The 20628-nt window shown below is 40.9% G+C and overlaps 2 protein-coding genes across 3 annotated transcripts; one reads left to right on the forward strand and one right to left on the reverse strand.

Moving 5' to 3' along the window:
• Positions 1–951: 951 nt before the first annotated feature.
• On the forward strand, positions 952–10465 carry anapc5 (anaphase promoting complex subunit 5). The gene is made up of 17 exons (XM_040156275.1): positions 952–1665; positions 1760–1839; positions 2111–2220; positions 2370–2613; positions 2893–2959; positions 3140–3241; positions 3361–3551; positions 3654–3735; positions 3869–3961; positions 4960–5141; positions 5421–5556; positions 5739–5813; positions 8232–8353; positions 8450–8557; positions 8893–9040; positions 9209–9371; positions 9471–10465. Exons 1-17 carry the CDS (start codon positions 1468–1470, stop codon positions 9689–9691), a joined length of 2322 nt encoding a protein of 773 aa, XP_040012209.1. The 5' UTR covers positions 952–1467; the 3' UTR covers positions 9692–10465.
• A 2874-nt stretch (positions 10466–13339) lies between these two features.
• ggt1a (gamma-glutamyltransferase 1a) lies at positions 13340–18712 on the reverse strand. 2 transcript variants are annotated; one of them, XM_040155830.1, is made up of 12 exons: positions 18540–18712; positions 18296–18426; positions 18122–18211; positions 17526–17718; positions 16568–16728; positions 16236–16385; positions 15652–15788; positions 15176–15363; positions 14897–15024; positions 13835–13947; positions 13635–13748; positions 13340–13486 (listed from the first exon to the last, which is right to left on the reverse strand). In XM_040155830.1, the coding sequence occupies exons 1-12, from the start codon at positions 18710–18712 to the stop codon at positions 13340–13342; spliced, it is 1725 nt and encodes a 574-aa protein (XP_040011764.1). The 2 variants fall into 2 exon arrangements, with proteins under 2 accessions (XP_040011764.1, XP_040011765.1); XM_040155831.1 differs by lacking the exons at positions 15652–15788; positions 16236–16385; positions 16568–16728; ... (2 more) ...; positions 18296–18426; positions 18540–18712 and having other exon boundaries at positions 13635–13759; positions 13801–13947; positions 15176–15351.
• Positions 18713–20628: the final 1916 nt, after the last annotated feature.

Raw genomic sequence — 20628 nt, forward strand, 5'->3', positions numbered from 1 at the left:
TAATAACAGTGGAGGCAGCAGCACCTGCATGCAGACAGAGCTCACTATTCTGTTTTGATTTTTATAGTGGTTAATCCTGTCCCAAAACCCCAGAATTTCATTTCAAAACCCAAATATTAAACTGGGAGCACACTTTGGGATTTAGAGGTGTACAGTAAATTTGCCACTCAAAAAATATTAGAAAGTGTTTCTTTAACTTATTATAAGTTGAATTCCTCTCACTCACCAGTGTCGACTTTGTCAGCTGAAAGCTGATTTGGGACCAGCTAAGCCTTATGCAGAGCCACCAGGTAAGCGACATATTGCTGAAGGGTGTGTGAGGAAACAGAGGGGGCTCTCTCTAGCAGGGCTCTGGGTGCAGAGAGTCAGCTCCAGTGTTTCCAGGACTGTCATTCATCTGCCAAATGAGAGAAAAATGATGGGAACATGTTAATCTGATGCATTTTAATTCTGCCTATACTGACCATTCACAAAACCTGGTAAAGTTTTTGGTTAATTTGATATATACTATACTCTGATGACAATTGAATTGTATCTGGCAAAAACTGGACACAATTCAGTCAATTACATGTATCTATACGTGATGAAATTGTCAGATAATTTAAATAGAATACTTGGATATAATGTACAGCATTAAGATAACTTGGTTGAATGTATTGACAGGAGTTACTAGAAAGTGAGCAGTGGAGGAGAGGGAACTGGAACAAAAAGGTACTGTGTACTTTTCAGTACATTGGACTATTAATTTATTGTTTTAACTGAAATGCTTAATAAGTACTCCAAACATTTTAAATGGCAAATCCTTCCTAAAGCTAAAGAAATGCAGTCATTAAAAACATGTAATGGTGAGCACTTTCAAAATAAAATTTAGAAAAATACAGAGATATGGTTACGCATTGTGGCCGCTGGATGGCAATATTGATGACAAGTATACACATGACAGCCATCAACTCCACACAGAATCGATCTTTAAGAGCGGAAAATCGTCGCTTCGACAGGATTACTATGATTATTTCCATTTTCCAGTCTTCGTTGTTGTTGTCCCAGCCTTGCAGGGAAACCACAGAACTCTGTTCTTAAAATTTGCAAATAAAGTTTAATGGCGGAAAAAATATGCACTGTCTCTTTATGACGTATTATTAAGGGGACAGAAGGAGGGCGGTTTGAAAGGAAAAAGGCAATTTTTTGTCAACATGTTTAAAATAAACCAAATTGCCTGACAAGACCGAAGTGGCTGTTCGCTGCTATTAAGATGCCTCAACTGCAAATTAGCTGAGACTAAATGTTGACTTGTTATTGGCTTTTCACAGCACTTAGCTAATATTCAGTGAACTTGGTACGTTAGCTAGCTCGCTGCTGCCGGTTTGACTGCTGGCTGTCTTTAACTGTCCTTTCCGCTAAGTGTTGACCCAGTGTACCACGATACTGGTGTCTTTCTTCGCCGTAGCCTAAGTTAACCGTCTGAAGATGGCGAGTGTGCACGAAAGTTTGTACTTCAACCCTATGATGACGAACGGAGTGGTCCATGCGAACGTGTTTGGCATCAAAGACTGGGTGACTCCATACAAAATCTCCGTCCTGGCGCTGCTGTATGAGATGACCGCATCCAAGATCACACTGCCAGAAAGGAGACGACTTAACAAGCTGATTCTGCCCCTGCAGCAGGTTGCTTTTGTTGATGTAGTTGTCTTGCACTCCCTTGTATTGAAGCAGGTGTCTCATAGTTGTGTCTGTTTTTTTTTCATGTCGGGTTTATCAGGGTCCAGATCTGACTCTCGGCCAGTTCCTGCAGACAGTGGAGGAGTGTTGCCCTCAGACTGCATACGCTGTCAAACTCAGGTATGTGCTTCGGCTGGATACACGCAGACTGGATTTAACTGCTCAGTAATATGCAGCCCTGTAGTTTTAGAAATCAAGATTAGACTCACACAACCGGTGCTTTCCAGTTCTCTGTAAGTTCAGGACATTGTATCACTTTACAGTAATATAGCCTTTGGCAAGGAAAAGACAATATATACTGACATAATAACCTAGAACCCAGACGGTTTAATAATGTTAAAAATACTGACAAATCTAGTTTCTGAGACTATTGTTTTTTTTCCTTTTAAAGGTTGCATGAAATGGCAGATGGAGAGCTGAAAGACATGGAGTACTTCTTTTCCACTCTTCCCACTCCATTCACTGCTTTTGATTCTGAGGCCTATAAAACCAGCGTTGTGGGTGAGTAGTACACGTGATTTAACCGCTGCTCTCAAAGTCTGATTGGAAGTCCTGAATTGTCTGTATTTTTCTCATTAAGAAGACTTGCATTAAGCTGTGTCCTGCCTGTTTCTTTTTTTTTGGTTTTGGATTTTTTGTTTTTTTTAAAGGTCTTTTTATGAGACACATGCTCCTGGCCTACAACAAGCTGTCTTTCAGTCAGGTCTACAAACTCTACAAGTCCCTGCAGCACTACTACCACAGTCACTACGCCAAGCCTACTGATGGGCAGGTGGGTTTGCCAGCGCTGGTCGCCGACGACTCCGATATGGACCTCACCAGCACTGAGGATACTGTAGGAGACAGAATAGAGAAAGAGGAGTTGGACACCCCACTGCATGAGTCAGAACTTCGGTTAGTGATGCTACTCTTGGAGAATTATGTAAAGTGTTCTACTATCAAGGGACAAACAAGCATATTTCTTCCTTGCCTTGATTGTGTGACATTTTTTTTTATTTCCTGCACCTGCCAAACTGTGCAAGTTCCTAACTGAGTGTGCAAAAAAAAAAATCAAAATTTTATGTCACTTCAGTCATGTAATGTACATGATACAGCATGGTAATTGGAAACCTCCTTGATTTGATTAAGATTCTTTTGTTTACAGCAGAGCCTTGTATGTTATTTTGGTTCTAGAAATGACAATACTCCAAGCAGAGGTCCACTGTCACAAAAACAAGCAGAGTACTTTCTTGCAAGACAGGTGAGTGTTTAAATCAAGGCTGAAGTGTAGTGAACTGAATTGCATTAGTGCCATCTTGTTCAAACAAGCAGATTTGTTGCAATAGGTAAAAATTTGATCCTTAACATCCTGTGTCAAACCTAGATGTGCTGTTGTAGCACTCAAGGGCACTTACAGTGTTTTTAAAACATCTTTCACTAGGCATATCTTCTGAAAAATGATGAGAACAAAGCTCTAAAGCCTGCTGCACTGCAGGAAGAGCTCAACAACATGCTGAAGTTTAACCCCGATTTTGCTGAGGCGGTGAGGCCCATCGCCCTAACTTTCATTATCTTATGATTTTCCTGATTTATCAGTTTCAGTGAGAGTCCTGGGGGGGGGTATCTACTTCATCAGCTCTGTGGTCTTTACTCTCTTCTCAGCATTACCTGAACTACTTGAACAGCATGAGAGTCCAGGACATCTTCCTCTCCGCCCACAGTCTCTTACATTATTTTGATCGCCTCATTTTGTCTGGAAATGAGGGGAAGAGCAACGGGGATGAGGGCTATGGTCGAAGTCTCCGCTATGCTGCTCTTAACTTGGCAAGCCTGCACTGTCGCTTCGGACACTAGTAAGTACAAGTGCTGTTGGACTTCTGAGTTGATGGACAACTTCCTAAGCAAAGAATAAATGTATTTTTTACACAGATGTTTCCCCTTTTCTTTCCCTTCAGTCACCAGGCTGATCTAGCTCTACAAGAGGCCATCCGCATTGCCCAGGAGTCCAATGACCATGTGTGCTTGCAGCACTGTCTGGTAAGATACTTTTTTCTACTGTTATAATTTTATTTCATATCACTGTTGTACCATGACATAATGGTTGATTATGTCTGAATTTAATGAGTGTGCCTTAGTTAATTTCTCCTTGTCTATTTGTGTCCTATATCAGAGTTGGCTCTACACACTGGAACAGATGAAGGGATCTGACAGCACTGTGTTAACTGAGGATTCAGTTAAAATGGCTGCCCATTTCTGCCTGCCAGTGAGCTTTGCATAAGATTTTAAATAAGAAGGCCTATATTAATGTGGCTTTACTGTTCATTCTTTTTGAATTGCTTCGGATTAATTTTCATAATAGTTTCAATTTGCAAAAGGTAACACAAAAATGCTATACCCCAAATTTTTACATAGCTCAAGCACCTACATAGCCACAAAATGAAAAATTGTGTATCAAATTAGGTAAAACATTAGCATCCATTCAAGGGAAAAGAATGATTATGACTCTACCTCACTGCATCAGTTTACTGTGTCTGTTCAGTATTGACCACAAATTTTGTTTTTATTCGAGACACCAAACCTTAAGTATTACAATCCACAATAGTTATGTAAAATACAGTAAACTTCAGAAATACCATAATAAATAAAAGCATAAAATATTAAACCACAACTTAAACTACTGTAACACTTGCAATATTTCGACAGTAATCAAAAGGAAATAAATTGCATCTCTTTTTCTTTTTTTCTTTTTTTTACACTGCTGCCATATATTTAGTGGCGGTGAAGTAATTAGCAGTAGTTAAAATAAGGACAAATGCTTGCAAACATGTTCGCAATTAGGGGTTTTGCACATTGAAACTTTGGTGAAAAGTCAAAGAAATTTTAAAATACGTGACCAGAGAGTTGCTCTTTATGTAATTATACTGTATGTAGAGCTGTTATACAGTGGGTATTAGATAAACATGTTAATTGTCAGCAGCACTTTAGCACCTCTCATTATAAATTATGGGTGATATTTAATAGTTGTATCCTGACCCAGCTGTTTTAATAACATAATAACATAGAGGCCCATAGAAAGCTTAAAAAAAACCCCAAGAAAATGCATTTAAAATAGCAAATTTAAAAATCAAGGGAAATACACCACATGATTGTTCATTTGTTCATTTAAAAACCATGTTGCTTGGTTAAACCTGCTAAACCGTTGCATATTTGATCCTCGACATGTGTTATTCACCACACTGACTGAGATCCTCTCTGTTATAGTACCTGGCGTCTCTGGGCATTCAGTCATTGGTCCAGCAGGGGGCAACACAGGGCAAGACAGCACACAAACTGATGGACGCACTGAAGGACACAGACATCCTGCACTGGAAGCACAGTCTGTCAGAGCTGATCGAGATCAGCCTGGCTCAGACTACGTCCATATGGAGGATGTATGGCAAAAGGTCAGGCTCCTCACCTTGCCGACCCACCGCACAGTTGTCAGTTCTGTTCACTGTTACTGACACTAGACTGCATGCTACCACGCAGCCTTCTTGCGACTCACATTAAATCAGCTCTGTGGAACACGACTGAATTGTCAAATTTTTTATGCAGGGGTTAACATTTTGGAGAGTTGAACGTTTTCTGCCCAAGTCAGACTTTGAAAGAGCATAGTACAGGAGCCATAGATAACCTGGACTTTTTCGTTAAGTCATTAATGTGGCGTCCTGTGTCTGGTGCAGCACCATGGCTCTGCAGCAGGCCCAGCTGCTTCTCAACATGAGCAGTCTTGAGCCAGTCAACTTCGGGGTCCAGCAGAACAACACAGAGGCCTTCACCGTGGCTCTCTGCCACCTGGCCGAGCTGCATGCTGAGCAGGTAACATTTGATTTGATCTTGTCTATCTGCTTTCTGCCCCCCCCCCCCCGCTGTTGCATATCATTAATGAGTTGGCCCAGTGTTGCAGGACAGTAACAAACATAGATCAGGTCTGTTTTCCAGCTCCTGGGCAGAGTTTAGCACTTACCTCTTTGTCTCATGTACCTTTGCTTCTGTCGCAGGGCCTGTACATTGCAGTTTCAGAGATTCTTCAGCATCTGAAAGAACAGTTCCCTCCTCACTCACACCATGCCAAGGTGCGCTCTCTAAACTGTATTATTCAGTGCTGACGTCAAAACAAAATACAGGAGGAAAATGTAGTATCTCCCAAAATGTGTTCTTTGTTGGCCATTTTAATTGCTTTGTTTATAGTCCATACTTTTTGCAAGGTGTCCATCTGCCCATTTGTTATTAATATTTATAATAAATCAATAGAATGCATAAGTTTACAATTTAGTACATTGTAGCTAAACCACACTAAATCGCCTGAATTCTGCTAGCTTTCAATCAAAAGCTGAGATGGCAGTAGCTGCTACTCCACTAACCTAACGTAGTTGGCAGGAGTTTAGCTAGAGTTTTTTTTTCTCCATCATGGTGTATTTAGCTAGTGCCTCATTTAGTTAAGTGGAATAACAAACCAAATTTCCAACATATCAATTTATCAAAATAGATATTTGTCATTCAGATAACAGCTGTAGAAAAATCGAGCACATTTACTTTTAGCTTTAGCTAGTTTCCTCTACAGCTAGTACACCAACTAGCTATCACTTGATGTAGCGCTCTTACTTTAGCTAGTAGATAGCTGCCCCTCTGTGGCAGAGCGGTTAAGCTTTGTCTCTAGCGCCATTTTGTTGTTACTACAGATTTTGCATGATGTTTTTTTTTTAGGTTTGTTTGTTTTTTTTAAATGGTAAAACATCTCAAAAAGGCTGGTCTTTGCTCAATTTTGATCAAATATGTATAGGGCATTCAGAGATGATTCAGACCCAGTCACTTTTTTTTTTTTTTTTACATTTTGTTATGTTGCAGCCTTATGCTAAAATCATTTAAATTCATTTTTCCCCCTCATCAATCTACACTCAATACCCCATAATAACAAAGTAAAAACAGAATTTTTCAAATGTTTGCAAATTTATTAAAAAGGAAAAACTGAAATATGATATTGACATAAGTATTCTGACACTTTACTCAATGCTTAGCTGATGCACCTTTGGCAGAGGTTAGAGCCTCAAGTCTTCTTGGGTATGATGCAAGAAGCTTTGCACACCTGGATTTGGGGATTTTCTGCCATTTTTCTCTGCAGATCCTCTAAAGCGCTGTCAGGGTAAATGGGAACAGTTGGTGAACGGCCATTTTCAGGTCTCTCCAGAGATTTTCGATTGGGTCCAAGTCAGGGCTCTGGCTGGGCCACTCAAGGACATTCGCAGAGTCGTCCCCAAGCCACTCCTGAGTTGTCTTGGCTGTGTGCTTTGGGTCATTGTCCTCTTGGAAAGTTTCCGTTCAGCTTTCCCTCAACCCTGACCAGTCTCCCTGTCCCTGCCACTGAAAAACATTTCCGCAGCATGATGCTGCCACCACCATGCATCATCACTGGGATGGTATTGGGCAGCCGATGAGCGGTGCTTGGTTTCATCCAGACATGATGCTTAGACTTGAGGCCAAACAATTCAATCTTGGTTTCACCAGATCAGAGAATCTTGTTTCTCACAGTCTGAGAGTCCCTTAGGTGCTTTTTTGCAAACTCCAAGTGGGCTTTCATGTGTCTTTCACTGAGGAGAGGCTCAGGTCTGGCCACTCTGCCATAAAGCCCAGATCGGTGGATTGCTGCAGTGACGGTTGTCCTTCTGGAAGTTTCTTACATCTCCACACAGGATCTCTGGAGCTCAGCCAGAGTGACCATCAGATTCATGGTCACCTCTCTTATCAAGGCCCCTCTCCCCCGATTGCTCAGTTTGGCCAGGTCGCCAGCGCTCGGAAGAGTCCTGGTTGATCCAAACTTCTTCCATTGAAGAATTATACAGGCCACTGTGCTCTTGGAAACCTTCAATGCAGCAGAATTTTTTTGTAGCCTTCCCCAGATGTGTGCCTCGACACAATCCTGTCTCTGAGCTCTGCAGGCAGTTCCTTCGACCTCATGGCTTGGCTTATGCTCTGATATGCATTGTCAGCTGTGAGACCTTAAATAGACAGGTGTGTGCCTTTCCAAATCATGTCCAATCATTTGAATTTTACCACAGGAATTTACCACAGGTGGACTCCAATCAAGGTGCAGAAACATCTTAAAGGTGATCAAGAGAAATGGGAGGCACCTGAGCTAGATTTCAAGTGTCATAGTAAAGGGTCTGAATACTTATGTCAAAGTGATATTTCAGTTTTTCCCTTTTTAATAAATTTGCAAACATTTCTAAAATTCTGTTTTCACTAGGTTATTAGGGGGTATTGAGTGTAGATTGATGAGGGAAAAATGAATGTAAATGATTTTAGCATAAGGCTGCAATTTAGCAAAATGTGAAAAAAGTGAAGGGATCTGAATACTTTCTTAATGCATTGTATTAACTGCGTTTTGGTTATGTAGCACAGAGTAAAAGACTTAAATGCTTTATTCTGTGATGCAAAATATGAGGAAATGTAAAAAATTATTTTAAATGTTTTGTTTACTTTAATCTCCCATTCAGCTCTGGATGCTGTGTGATCTTAAAATCCAGTTTGAGAGACACATGAACGAAGGAAAATACCACTTAGCGGAGCCACTTGTCACAGCTATCTCTGCCTTAAACAAAACAGAAGGTCTCTACAGGTAATGCCAAGGCACAAATCTTCAGTTCTAATCTTAACTATGGCTGTCTCAAATGTGTAATTTGTGCCGTAGCAGTAACAGTGTCTTTGCTGACAGGAAAGCTCAAGTGCTGAAGGCTCTCAACTGCAGCACTGAAGCGTACAGCATCTTACAGCGGCTACAGGTTCACTGTGAGAAGACTAAATGTACAGAGATGGTCATCAGGTAGACGGCCACTTGTGTTGTTGATAACGTATTTTCTGATACCACAATTACCTGTTTCCTGGAGTGTAGAGGAGAGTAAAAACATCTAAACTTAGTTTTGTGGAATTATTTGTGGAATTGATGTGACTCACCTTTTTTAGGGCTGCTATGACTATGTAATGTATGATGTTCACATTACGCATCATCTTCAGAAGCATTATGCATCATGTTAAGTGTTGTGGTATAAAAAAGATAGGAACAAAAACAAATGCCTTTCCAAAAATGTTTTTTCAGGGATCATACTAAGTCACACTTTCATTTTCGTCTACATCACTACCTGTTAACTCCTCATACAGAGTGATGCTCTCCACTGCTGAGCTCCACTGGGAGTCGTCTGGCTTTTCCACAGCTCTTCCTCTCCTCCTGCAGGCCTTGGCTTTGGCCAGACAGCACCACCTACAGTCCCTGGTCTCAGAGACCATCCTTCACCTGGCCTTTACTCAGGTTAGCCACAACAGAGAAACAGACTTCACTCAAACACTGTTACAGCTCCCATACATGCAAATCACCGCAGCCTTTATTTGCAGTTTGACTGTTGTAAATGCTTAATAAAAGTAGGACAGTCATGTGTGCAAGGTTTTCTATTGTCTTTGTTTCCTCTCCTCTCTGCAGCTGATGCTGGGGGTTCCTGAGCAGGCTCTGAGTGTCCTGCATGAAGCCATTGAGCCTGTTCTGGCCCACGGAGCAGTCATGGACAAAGGCCGAGCCCTGCTGCTGACAGCCCGCTGTCAGATGGCAGTGGCTGGGTTCAGGCCAAACGGACAGGGGCAAGCAGGTAACCGCTTCAGCCCCACTGCAGAATAGTGATCCCTTTTTCAGTGTCCAATGGTTGTTCATTTACATTTACACACTGCTGCTTACTGTATCCCTGCAGATTTGCGTTCGGCGGTTTTAGCTGTTGACACGCTAAACGAGGCTGCAGCCTATTTTTCCAAGCTGAACTGCAAGGAGCGCCTGCGGGACGTTCACTACCTGCAGGCTCAGCTCCACCATTCTCTGGGACAAACCTCACAGTGCAACAAAAGTGCCATGCTCTTCCGGCTGCTGGACCAGGAGCTACAGTCACCAGCACCACCAGTCTCCATGCAACTCTAACTGCTCCTTTTTCAACAATAAACTAGATTTTTTTTGGCTGCTGAAAAGGACACAGCACCTCCTCTAACTGCTGAGTTGAGTCACTTCAGCTCACCACTAGATGGTGGTGAAACTCTGTCCTGCTCTATCTCAGCTCTAAAGCATTTCTTTTATAAATATTTTGAACTGGGGGTAATTGTGGAACTCTTTGCACGCATTGCAAGGATAATAATTAAACAGGACAACGTCAGAGTTTCTAGTAGATTAAGAATGCTCCATTGTCTTTCATATGTGGTCTGTTACAGGTTTGAATTATGGCATGGTAATAAATATAACGTGTTTTAATAGCTTCCGCCACAACAACAGTCCAGGTTTGTCTGACAGATATAGATGCCAGGCGACAGTGTGGTAGAAACGTCGAAAGTTTATCAGGAGCTGTCACAGCTGTGCTGATTTACCCACCGCCTTTTGATGAATGAGGGTAATATCACAGTTAGCTGCAAGATGAATGTGTTTGAGTGGCCTCGAAGATTCATATTTCAACAGAAGAATACTGATGAAGCATGACGCTGGAATCCAGAAGAAGAAATTGTGATCACATTTATAATGTAATAGACCTGCAGTTACATAACAGGAGATATTGTATCAGTATTCCACTTATGTCTGACACAATTTGTAAGCACCACTTTGGCTGATACATTTCTTCTGACGGGCCTGTAATCCATTACTTAAAGCACTTCTTTCAAAAAAATAAACAACATGTTATATCTTATTTAGTTTTCAGTTAATCTGACACAAGCAATAATTGTAATAAGAATATATCTACAGTCAGAATATCTGTGGTACGGTTTAGTTATAGTTTCAGTAGTATTTAAAGTCACAGTCAGTTATCATGATATTTCAGGTAGCGAGTGTATTGTTTGTCCTCATGCACTGGTATCTTTAAGGTAGGGTGCATGACTGGAGCCCTGACATTTATACGTCAGTATTAATGTCGTTAAAGGCCATTAACAACATCGTTAAACTAGTTACCAATGTTGCTGATAGTTAAGAAAGCATGACCAACGGTACCTAGTGAGGTAGCTAGCCTACTCCTGACAGTTTCACTTCCCACTTCGCCGCCTCAGCTTGCCGACGAGTCATTACAAACACTACATATTCATCATAAATGCCCGTAAAAATGTAGAAAAGTCTGTCTCTGAAATAATTTAACACAACCTGCTCGCTGACTTGCTACAGAAAATTTCCGTCACATTTCCCATCTGTGATGCAACCTGAAAGTTCCTGCCAAGGTTTACTGCATGTAATTTTACTGTATAAAGAGATTACAGTGGTGGATAGAAAAAGCAGGCCTGTTTCTATGTAAATATTACACAGATTGAAGTGATACACCCTGCTTTCACAAGTGAGGTCTTTCAACTGCTGTTTGTTGTGATGTGGCTTCAGGCACGGGGCCACGTAGTACCTGATTGGCTTCAGGCAGACAAACAGTGGGTAGAGTATATGAGCCAGGTCACGGGTCTGTTTGGCATAAACTAACTCATTTCCAGGCACAGGAGCATTAGTGTGTTAACATGGCGCAGAGCTGAGTGGTCAGTTTATGCTTTTACCTCAAGAGTCTTAATTTTGCAGGAAAACCACCAATCGTTATCCATCAAGTTTGGCAGGGGTGTTTACAGGAGAGAGCGGCCTATTTGTGTTTGACACTGCTGGTAACAAAGTGGTTTTAATGCTGCAGAGCAGCTTCCAAGAGTTGAGAGAATTTACCATCATCGATGGGACTTGAAAAAAACAACTATAAATATTTATTTAAGATAAGCAAAGTTATGAACGACCAATTACTGACATTTTTGAGACTGAGTTTTTTACCCAAAGGCAACAACGAATTCTCATTGTTGCTGGCACTTGGTTTTTCATTCGCTCGAAGAGCACATGAGTGGAGATGTTTACTGAATACTGATTGAAATTCACTGAACAGTGAAAAGGGGTCACGGGTCAGACTCTTCAGGGGTCCTGAGTCCTCCACAGGTTTCATTTATTTCTTCTGACTAAACTAAACCCACTAAGTCCTTAAAAAAAAAAAAAAAAAAGTGTGTATTTTTATGCCTCACACGCCGACGACAGAGGAATTATGTTTTTTGGTTGTCCGTCAGTAATCCTAGTTTAGTGCTGAAATGGTGAGTTGATTAATAGATGTTAGCATAAAACCAATACTGGGAAGGTGGTAAACATCTTACCTGCAAAACATTAGCATGTTTTACAAGGTCATTCTGAGTATCTCAGTATGCTCAAGTTAGCATTTAGCTCAAAGCACAACTGTACACTTTACTGATCAAAGTACAGCCTCCTCTGGTTTTGGACCGCTAGTCAAACAATCAAGCGATTTGAACCCATCACCTTGAGCTTGAGAAAATTTTCATGGGCCTTTTTCATGTAAATTTTATAGACTAAGCAATGAATGGATTGAAAAGAATATTTGGTTGTTGGTCTATTACATATCTGAATAACTGTACTGCCTTTGAAGCTTTGGCTCATTCTGATACTGTATGTGCCCTATGATTAAATGTATTTACCACAATACATGAGGTTCAGTATTAACACTATAGAACAAAATCTGACTAAACACAAACTAGAAGATATACTGATTTTGTGCCTAACATTCCAGTACAGAAACAGCACAGTTTCTATGGTAAAATATAACATCTTTGTTCAAAATGTTTAATAACAAGCATGGCAACAAACATGGCATAAGAACAATGCATGTTTAGAAAAATATATCTGCAAATGTATTTTTCAGAATACACTATACATTCACTTAACCTCTACTCGATATTAAACATTTACAATTCAAAAAGTAATAGTTTCACTATAGAGTCACGGTAGAAAACAACACGGTCAGTTTCTGCTAAATAATGTTCGTTTCAGGATCAACTTACATCAGGAGAAAGATGTAGGTAGACATTTTGGTAAAACAGGCAAACAACCTGAGGTGTCCTTATTCTCAATTGATGAACCTGCTTGTAGCTTTTCTAGTTTTTAATTGATGGTTTTTCACCAGTTTGACATGAAAACAAAACCCCGCTTTTTCAAACAAACTGTCCAGTTATTGACAATAGTTTTTTCCTTAGACAATAAATGAAATGAAAATACTACATGGACAACCTACAACCACTCAGATTCTTACCTAAAACATAGTGATGAATCCCAGGAACATTTCTTATTATGACATTATCATTTGCCTAATTTTTGGTACTTACTTGTTTTTAATATGTTGGATACTGTGTCATACATAAAATAGGTTTATCATATATAGCAGATGTGTTACGGCCTTCCCCTAAATATCTCCTTCCTGATCAGTATCCAGTAGTGATGATACGGGAGTCAAACTAGGTGCAACCTCTTATTTTACTTCAAAACACAAAAATAATGCCAAAGTAAAAAGTAATGCTGAATTGTTGAGTTTGAGTAAAAGAGGTATTGAAATGGAGTCATTTTCCATGTTTGAGTAAAAGAAATTAATCTCATAAGAGGATTGGTGGCTGTGTCTCCGTAGCTTAAACATTGCTTGAGCCTTCAGTGCAGACACCTTTTGTGTATTGTGGCTCTGTCCAAGTGTCTTTGAGGAGACGGTCCAGACCGACAGGAGCAGAGGAGGGCCTAAAGTCAAGCTCAGTAGCCCGCTGGATAACCTCCTTTCCTGGGGTCGGACTCTGCACAGAGACGCTCTCCCTGCCGCACCACCGCCTGGACCACGGAGTCTGGAGTCCTCAACAGCTGTGTTACGTGATTCTTCTGGGCCAGTCCCTCCAGGACACTCTGCCATGGTCCCATCACACACACACATGCACACAAACACACACACATGTCATGAATAATGCCTCTTTAATCAGCAACATTGGACTGTTTAGTGATTTGATATATACCAGATGTTGTTTTCCATCATAAGTCTCCCAGTGTGACCCACCTTTTCAAAGCCCTGCTCCACCACTGTCATATTTGGGTTGAGCTGATTGTGGACTCGTGGCTCTGTCACGGCTTTCTTTAGGTCGTAGTTAAAGAACAAGGAGTTCAGGATTACCTGTTTTTTGGCCAGAAAATGCAAGACGTCAAATAATTAAGTATGCGTCTGTGCGATGGAGATGCATGTGAATCAATCATACTTACTAAGGCAGTGGCTGTGGTGATTTTTGTACCCCCAGACGCTCCTACAACCATTTTCACTTTGTTTTCTTTGTCAAAGATGATAGTGGGACACATGGAAGACAGCGGCCTTTTGCCTGCAACACATAATCAGTTGCTTTATGGAAAAATTTTTACTTTTTACCTTGTGGTTTAATAGTCCCCAAACAGCATTTTTAAGAGCTAAAAGCGGCAACATTAATCTGAAACATATTCTAAATGACTGCAAACAAACCAAAGAGCAGCAGTGAAACACAGTTTGAGGTTGGAAAAGAGCTTATGGCTTTAAAATGGAGGAGGATGATGCTGTTTTTGAGCTAAAGCTATCAGAGCTCCTGACAATGATAAATACAGGAACAAGTGAAAGGCTGTTGGACAGTGGTGGCAGAAGTATTCGGATCCTTTACTTAAATAAAAGTACAAATACAGCAACGTAAAAAATACTCCATAACAAATAAAAGTCCTGCATAAAAAATGCTACTTAAGTAAAAATACATTTTTAGCAGCAAAATGTAGTTAAAGTATTGGAGTAAAAGTACTGGTTTGGTCCCTCTGACTGATATATTATTATATCTGACATCATTGGATGATTAATACTGAAACGTCAGTGTGTAGCAGCATGTAACTGATGTAGCTGCTGGAGGTGGAGCTAGTTTGAACTACTTTATATACAGTTTTATAGACAGGGACACCAGATAAATCTGAGAGGTTGTGAGATGATTAATGCGAGAAGAAAAAACAAAGTTCTGATAGACAAATCTGTTTTCAGTTTTTGGACTTTTTCTCTAATCTTTGATTTTTGGTGAGATGATGGATCACTTGAACATTTGTTGAAATGAAACCATGTGAGAAGTTTAGAGTGACAAATCACTATTTGGGGGTTTGGCTGTTATTTTATAGACATCTGAAATGTGACCCCGACTACACATTCCTTCTGTGGGATGTCAAGAACCAAAAAGGTTGGAAACTGCTGGTTTAATTTTTAACAGTAATGACCTAAATTGGGGGTTTGAGTACTACAAGTGTGATAATTCAGTCTAGCCACACCTGGTTGGATGAAGTTGTTGGGCGAGGGAGGAATTCCAAACCCGTTTGTCATGTATGGAGAACTGAAGTCATCCATTTCATCGTTGAAAATGATTCCAGTCGATCGAGACATGACTTTGGACCCAAAGCTAGGAAAATAAAAGAGCTTTATATTGAATGATTCAATCAAAGTCACGCATAATAAGCAGCAAAAGTGTCTTCTCTCTGACTAGCATGTTCAGGGAATGCATTTGCCTTATTATGAAAGAAAGGCTATATTTTGAAAGCTTGACTTCTTACTATAGATTAATGGTGCTGGTGGCGGCCACAGCGCTTCCATCCTCAGCTATGACCGACAGGTGAGCTGTCCCGTGGTTGTCTGGGACAAAATAGTCTGGCTCATAGTAGCTGTCTGGGTGGGTGGTGTCATCTGTAATTTTACTTCTTATGCCATCAGCAAAGTAGTTTGAGGTCATGTTTTGGATGAGCTGAGGAGAGCAAAACAAGTCAGGTTTCACAACTGACAGTTTGTCATTGAAATCTTAAATGGTAAACAATAGCAGAGCACTTGTCCTGGCCTTTATAACAATGCAGAAATCACGACTTGAATTTTTTTAATCAGGACTAAAAAAAGCTCATGGTGCCCTTAAGCAAGGCATTTTATGCCCTTACTGCCCCAATAGAAGACTGTGATCATACGGATTGCAGTAAAGCTAGGAATGTTCAAAAATAAACGTCTTTAGCAAAATTATAATAGTAATAACATTAAGGCTTACATCGGTAATATTGAGATAACGTGGGTCCCCAAGTCTGCTTCTCTTGGCATAAGCAAAACGAAAAGCCTCTATGATGCGATGGTACGTTAGAGTCTTTTTCTCCGCTGTAGAGACACTTGTGTCCGTGAAGTTGTACCCTGCAAAATATCCACAGGAAAAATCATGTCTGGAGTAAATGAAGAATTACATTTTTTTTGGCCTACCCAGGTAATGAGGCTCTTCCATCATTGTGCTAAAAGCCGATTTCAGTCGGTGGCAGGTCATTAAACTGTAAGTCAAATAACAACATGTTTCCAGCGCATATGAATCTGTGGGAATGTGTTCCTCCAGAGTCATATATGAACGCACTAAATCTTATCCTTCATTTGAAATTAATGATGCCACTTTTTATTTACAGCATGACTAAAGATTCTCTGTCTCAACAGATGGGGTGTTGATGGTGAATTAAATTTGGCAAGCAGGACTGAGCAACAGCTCTGTTTTCTGCTTCCAAAACGGGCAGAGAAACATTTCAGGGACGACCTGGGGAAACCTGACTTCCTTTCTTCTGCATGGCTGCACAAACACTTGGCCAAGCTGCTCACCATCAACTATGTTGAGTATGAGTGCCAGCACAGGGCCACTGGAGGGGGCGTCTGGGACATGCATGGTGTATTCCCCAACGTTCAGTTTCAGAGGGTTCTCATTCAGCACAGGCTGGTACTCCAACAAATCATTTAGGGTGATAATGCCACCTGTAACGGTCAGAGAAATGAGCAGAGTGAATTTAAAATGAGGGATAATGTTCAAATTACTGATTGCTGTATTTCTGTAAAGTCTTGATTTGAGGTCTTAAATGTGCAGTTTTGTTCTGAGCTTATTCAACATTTAATTATTCATGTATTTTGTAAGATAAAGATGAACGAGAAAACAAGACCTGCAGCCTGGATGTCCTCCACAATGCTCTGAGCCATTGACCCGTTATAAAACACATCAGGCCCCTCTTCTGCTATTCTTTGGTATGTGTCAGCCAGCTTTGGAAATCTAACAATATCATTTTCCTTCAGGATGTTTTTTTGAGAATCACAAAACACCTCACTGTAAGGTGAGAAGAAAAGAAAAAGATGAAAATCAGTAGCGAAGCTGAGTGGCAGTGCCGTATATATGTTAATACATTCATGGAAGCTATAGCCAGGAGAGGTTTAGCTTAGCTTAGGATAAAAACTGGGAACGGGGGAAACAGCCAGCCTAGCACTGTCCAAAGTAAAAAAAATAAAAATGTATCTACCGGCACTTCTAAAGTACACAAATTGAGAAGTTTTATATTGTTAACTTAATATGTAAGAAAAGCTAAGTGTACAAAACAATAATCAGAGGTTTTGCAGGTGTTTGTGTCCTGAACTATTTTTTGGAATCTTGTAGGCAACCAGCTCAGACTCCAGGAGTCGTTTCTTATAAAACATTCACTAAACTTTAGTGTATTTTTTTGTATAGATTGAGGGAAAATATTTGACAAAGTGAAGATGGAAGATGAAGGTTGGCCATTCGTCTGATTTTTAGTATTAGAGATATGGATAGGTGGATTTTTTTTATCTTTGGCTAACTGGTTCCCATGTTTTTCAATCTTTATGCTAAGCTATTCTGGCTGTAGCTTCATATCTAACGTACAGATATGAGAGTGGTATCAATCTTCTCATCTAACTTTCTGCAAGAAAGACAAAACATATTTACCAAAATGTCGAACTAGTCCTTTATGTTTTCAGCACAAATTATTGGACAAATTAATGTACCATATTCATGTCATGAAATTAGAAAAAGCAGCAGAGTTAGTAGAGCCATTGTTGCTGCCCTTCAAGTTAGCTTGTATGTTCTGCCTTTTAATGCTTCATCCTCACCACATGTTGGCGTCTCTTTGAATTGAATCTTTGCTCTTGAAGATGGCATGAGCCAAAGCTTTTCCTATAGGAAAGCCATCGCGAGCCAAGGCAATGCTGGGCTCAAACAGCTCCTTCCATGGCAGCCTGCCATGCCTCTTGTGTGCCATCTCATAACCGCGGATCTCCCCAGGAATGGCTATGGACAATCCACCTGTCATGTAGGAACAGCAACAGCACTATTTTGAATTTCTCAAGTGCTTTCTGTCTCTTGTCTGAATGGAGAACCAGCATAATATGAGACAATAAGACACCCTGAGACATCTATAGATACAGTGTGCTGCACATCCAGATTTAGTATTTTATTTTTTATGTAACCAGCAGCAGGTGCAAGGGAAGATACAGAAAGATGTTTAAGTATGGATGAACATCCGAAAGGAGCTCCACAGATAGAGACTGGGGTATTTATCGTCTCTAAATCCCTCACTCTCTAGCCTCTGATACAACATGAGAGTCATGTTACAGTAGCTTCAGCAATATCAGTGAATAAAGTCAGATCTGCACTGAGTGAATCTCCCCTGCCTGGAAAAAACCAACAGCTTACAGCCAGTCGCTACCTGTACGAGAAAGCTTGGTGTTGTTGCCAAACATATCTTCCGTGGCGTTCATGGGCGCCGATTCCCTCGCGTCAATGGTTTCCACCTTCCCTGTTGAGCAGAAAGAGAGGACAGATTGATGATTTTTGCCTAGTTAACTCTATTGACAAATTCTAAGTAATGATGCACACTTACCTGTGGAAGCGTTATAGATGACAAAGAAGAGCCCTCCTCCAATACCCATGCTGTGAACATTCAAAAGGCCAACACATAGCAAGGCAGCAATGGAAGCATCCACGGCTGAACCGTTTTTCTTCAAAATGTCCCTGAAAACGCAAGAATACACTCAATAAAAACTGGAAAGCATACATGCAGAAATGTGATACCACCGTATGTCACATCTGGAATATAAAAGTCTAGAGTAACAGAGTCTTCTTACCTCCCCACTTCTGAACACTTTCCAGCATCAGCAGCTACAGCAGCCTTTGAGTAGAAGTGGTCCGAGGGGGGAGGCGTGTTTTTCTTCCCCAGCCCCATGAAGACCCCCAGGAACAGGCTCACTGCAGCCACCAGAAGGACCACCAGGCCAGCAATCAGGGACTTCCCAACCATTTTCCTGCCCGGGAAAATCAACACACCTCGCAGTCAAACAGGACCCCTCACCTCAGAGACAATTGTCTTCTCCTCCAGACATCACTGAGCATTTTCATCGTAGTAGCCGAAACTTTACACGAACAACAATGTCGGAGAAAAAAACAAATCTTGTTTTTTTCTTTCAAGAAGGGAGAGCAGAAAGTTCACCCACCTTTAGTTGTTTTTGCACGGATAGATGTAAAATATTGGACAGAAAGAAGACAGAAGAAGGGACTTGGCCATTCAGCTGACTCTCAGTGTGTGTCTTGCTGGTAATGGAGCATGATGTGTCATCTTTGGTTTTCAGGTGTTACTTAACTCAGGTTTTACAATGTGATGTTGCTGAGCAAAGCTTCCCGGATAATAAGCATGTGCTTTGTTTGTGTATGTTTTTTAAAGATACAGGCATGAAAACAGACACATGGAGACAGAAAAGAACAGGGGAAGATGGGAATGGGAGGACAAAGGTCTTGAAAGCTTTCTTTTGTAACTGCTGTATATTTGAGCTGTTGGGCACATTAGCAAGGAAGCAATGAGGTTTGAAATTCTGACATTCAATTCTTCACAAAAATCTGATTTTTGTTGTGGTTTAATCGATCATTTTTTAAACGTATACATCACTTTTCTCAAATGATAGATGCCTCCCTTTAATCACTTTGGAGTGAAACTCTTGAGTTTGTCTTTCCAGACTTCTATAACCGTTCGTTTCACTCTGATATCAATCTGGCAGGCTTGCCAAAGTGAAGGTGAGAGTGATCTATTCACAGATGCAGGTGGCATTCAGCCCTGACTCAGGGCTCCATGTGATTGGCTCAGCCAGCAGCGTTGCCATGCTCAGTAGCCATGTCACAGTCTATTTGGCTTATTCTGCAGGCATCCTCAGACTGATTGAGATGCCTCAGCCTTCACCCAACAGCAGAGGTCCAAGCTGGCAATGTCAGCGACTGTAGCTTCTCAAAAGCAAATACCCCTCTGTGGTGCCTCAGCTAATCCAGCGTGCTCACCTGTTGCTGGGCCACACTGATAAAGCACGGTCAAAGGAGCCTGTGGGCTGCTGCTACTGCTGTGACTGTGACTGTGTCTAAATCTAATCACTACTTTCCTGTTCTGGATCTCCCAGGTTCAGAGCCGCCCCAAGGATGGGGGTTTATTTAATGGACAGAGCTGATTTATAGCAGAAGAGGACAATTACATGTCTGTTTGTTGCAGATCACAAAAGCCTTCCTTCAGCTTTTGTACACACATCAATGTCACAGGATGGGGGCTGTTTTATGAAATATTAGCTGGAGCTCGTTCGTATTTTTATCCCTCTGCTAAGTTTCATTTTGACTTTGCTGGGAGGGATACACTTCTACCCTCCAGGTTTCCTTCCGATTGTTTTCACACAATAAAGGGGATGGCTTGTCTATGCCTGTATACTCAGCAGCAAATCAAATCATACACTGCTGTTGTTCCTCAGGGACAGGTGAAACACAGCCTGCAGAAACACTTACAGCAGAGTGATTGCTGCCATGTAAAAGAAGGTGATGTCATGTGTTTTTGTGTGTGACTGCAGTCCTTTAATGATAGGGGCTCCATAGATAGACACCGAGTTGTGTATGCTCCACTTGTAAGTTGGAAATTCAGCTTCTTTTACCTAAGCGGGGACGGAGAAATGTGTATTTACTGTAGAAGCATATATAGTATATAAGGCTGGTCGGCAGATGAAAAACAGATAGACACATGTCCTCGATCCCAGAGGTTCCCAAACTGTTTTTGTGTTATGATCAGACCACAATTTATTGCAATAATGTTTTTTTTAAGAATTTTTGGGGCATTTTTGCCTTTATTTGATAGTCAACAATCAAGAGATGCAACAAAGATCCCCAACCAGACTTGGTTGGGGATAAGTTACA

This window comes from Xiphias gladius, chromosome 19 (assembly GCF_016859285.1).
Source record: "Xiphias gladius isolate SHS-SW01 ecotype Sanya breed wild chromosome 19, ASM1685928v1, whole genome shotgun sequence".
Lineage (NCBI taxonomy): Eukaryota > Metazoa > Chordata > Actinopteri > Istiophoriformes > Xiphiidae > Xiphias > Xiphias gladius.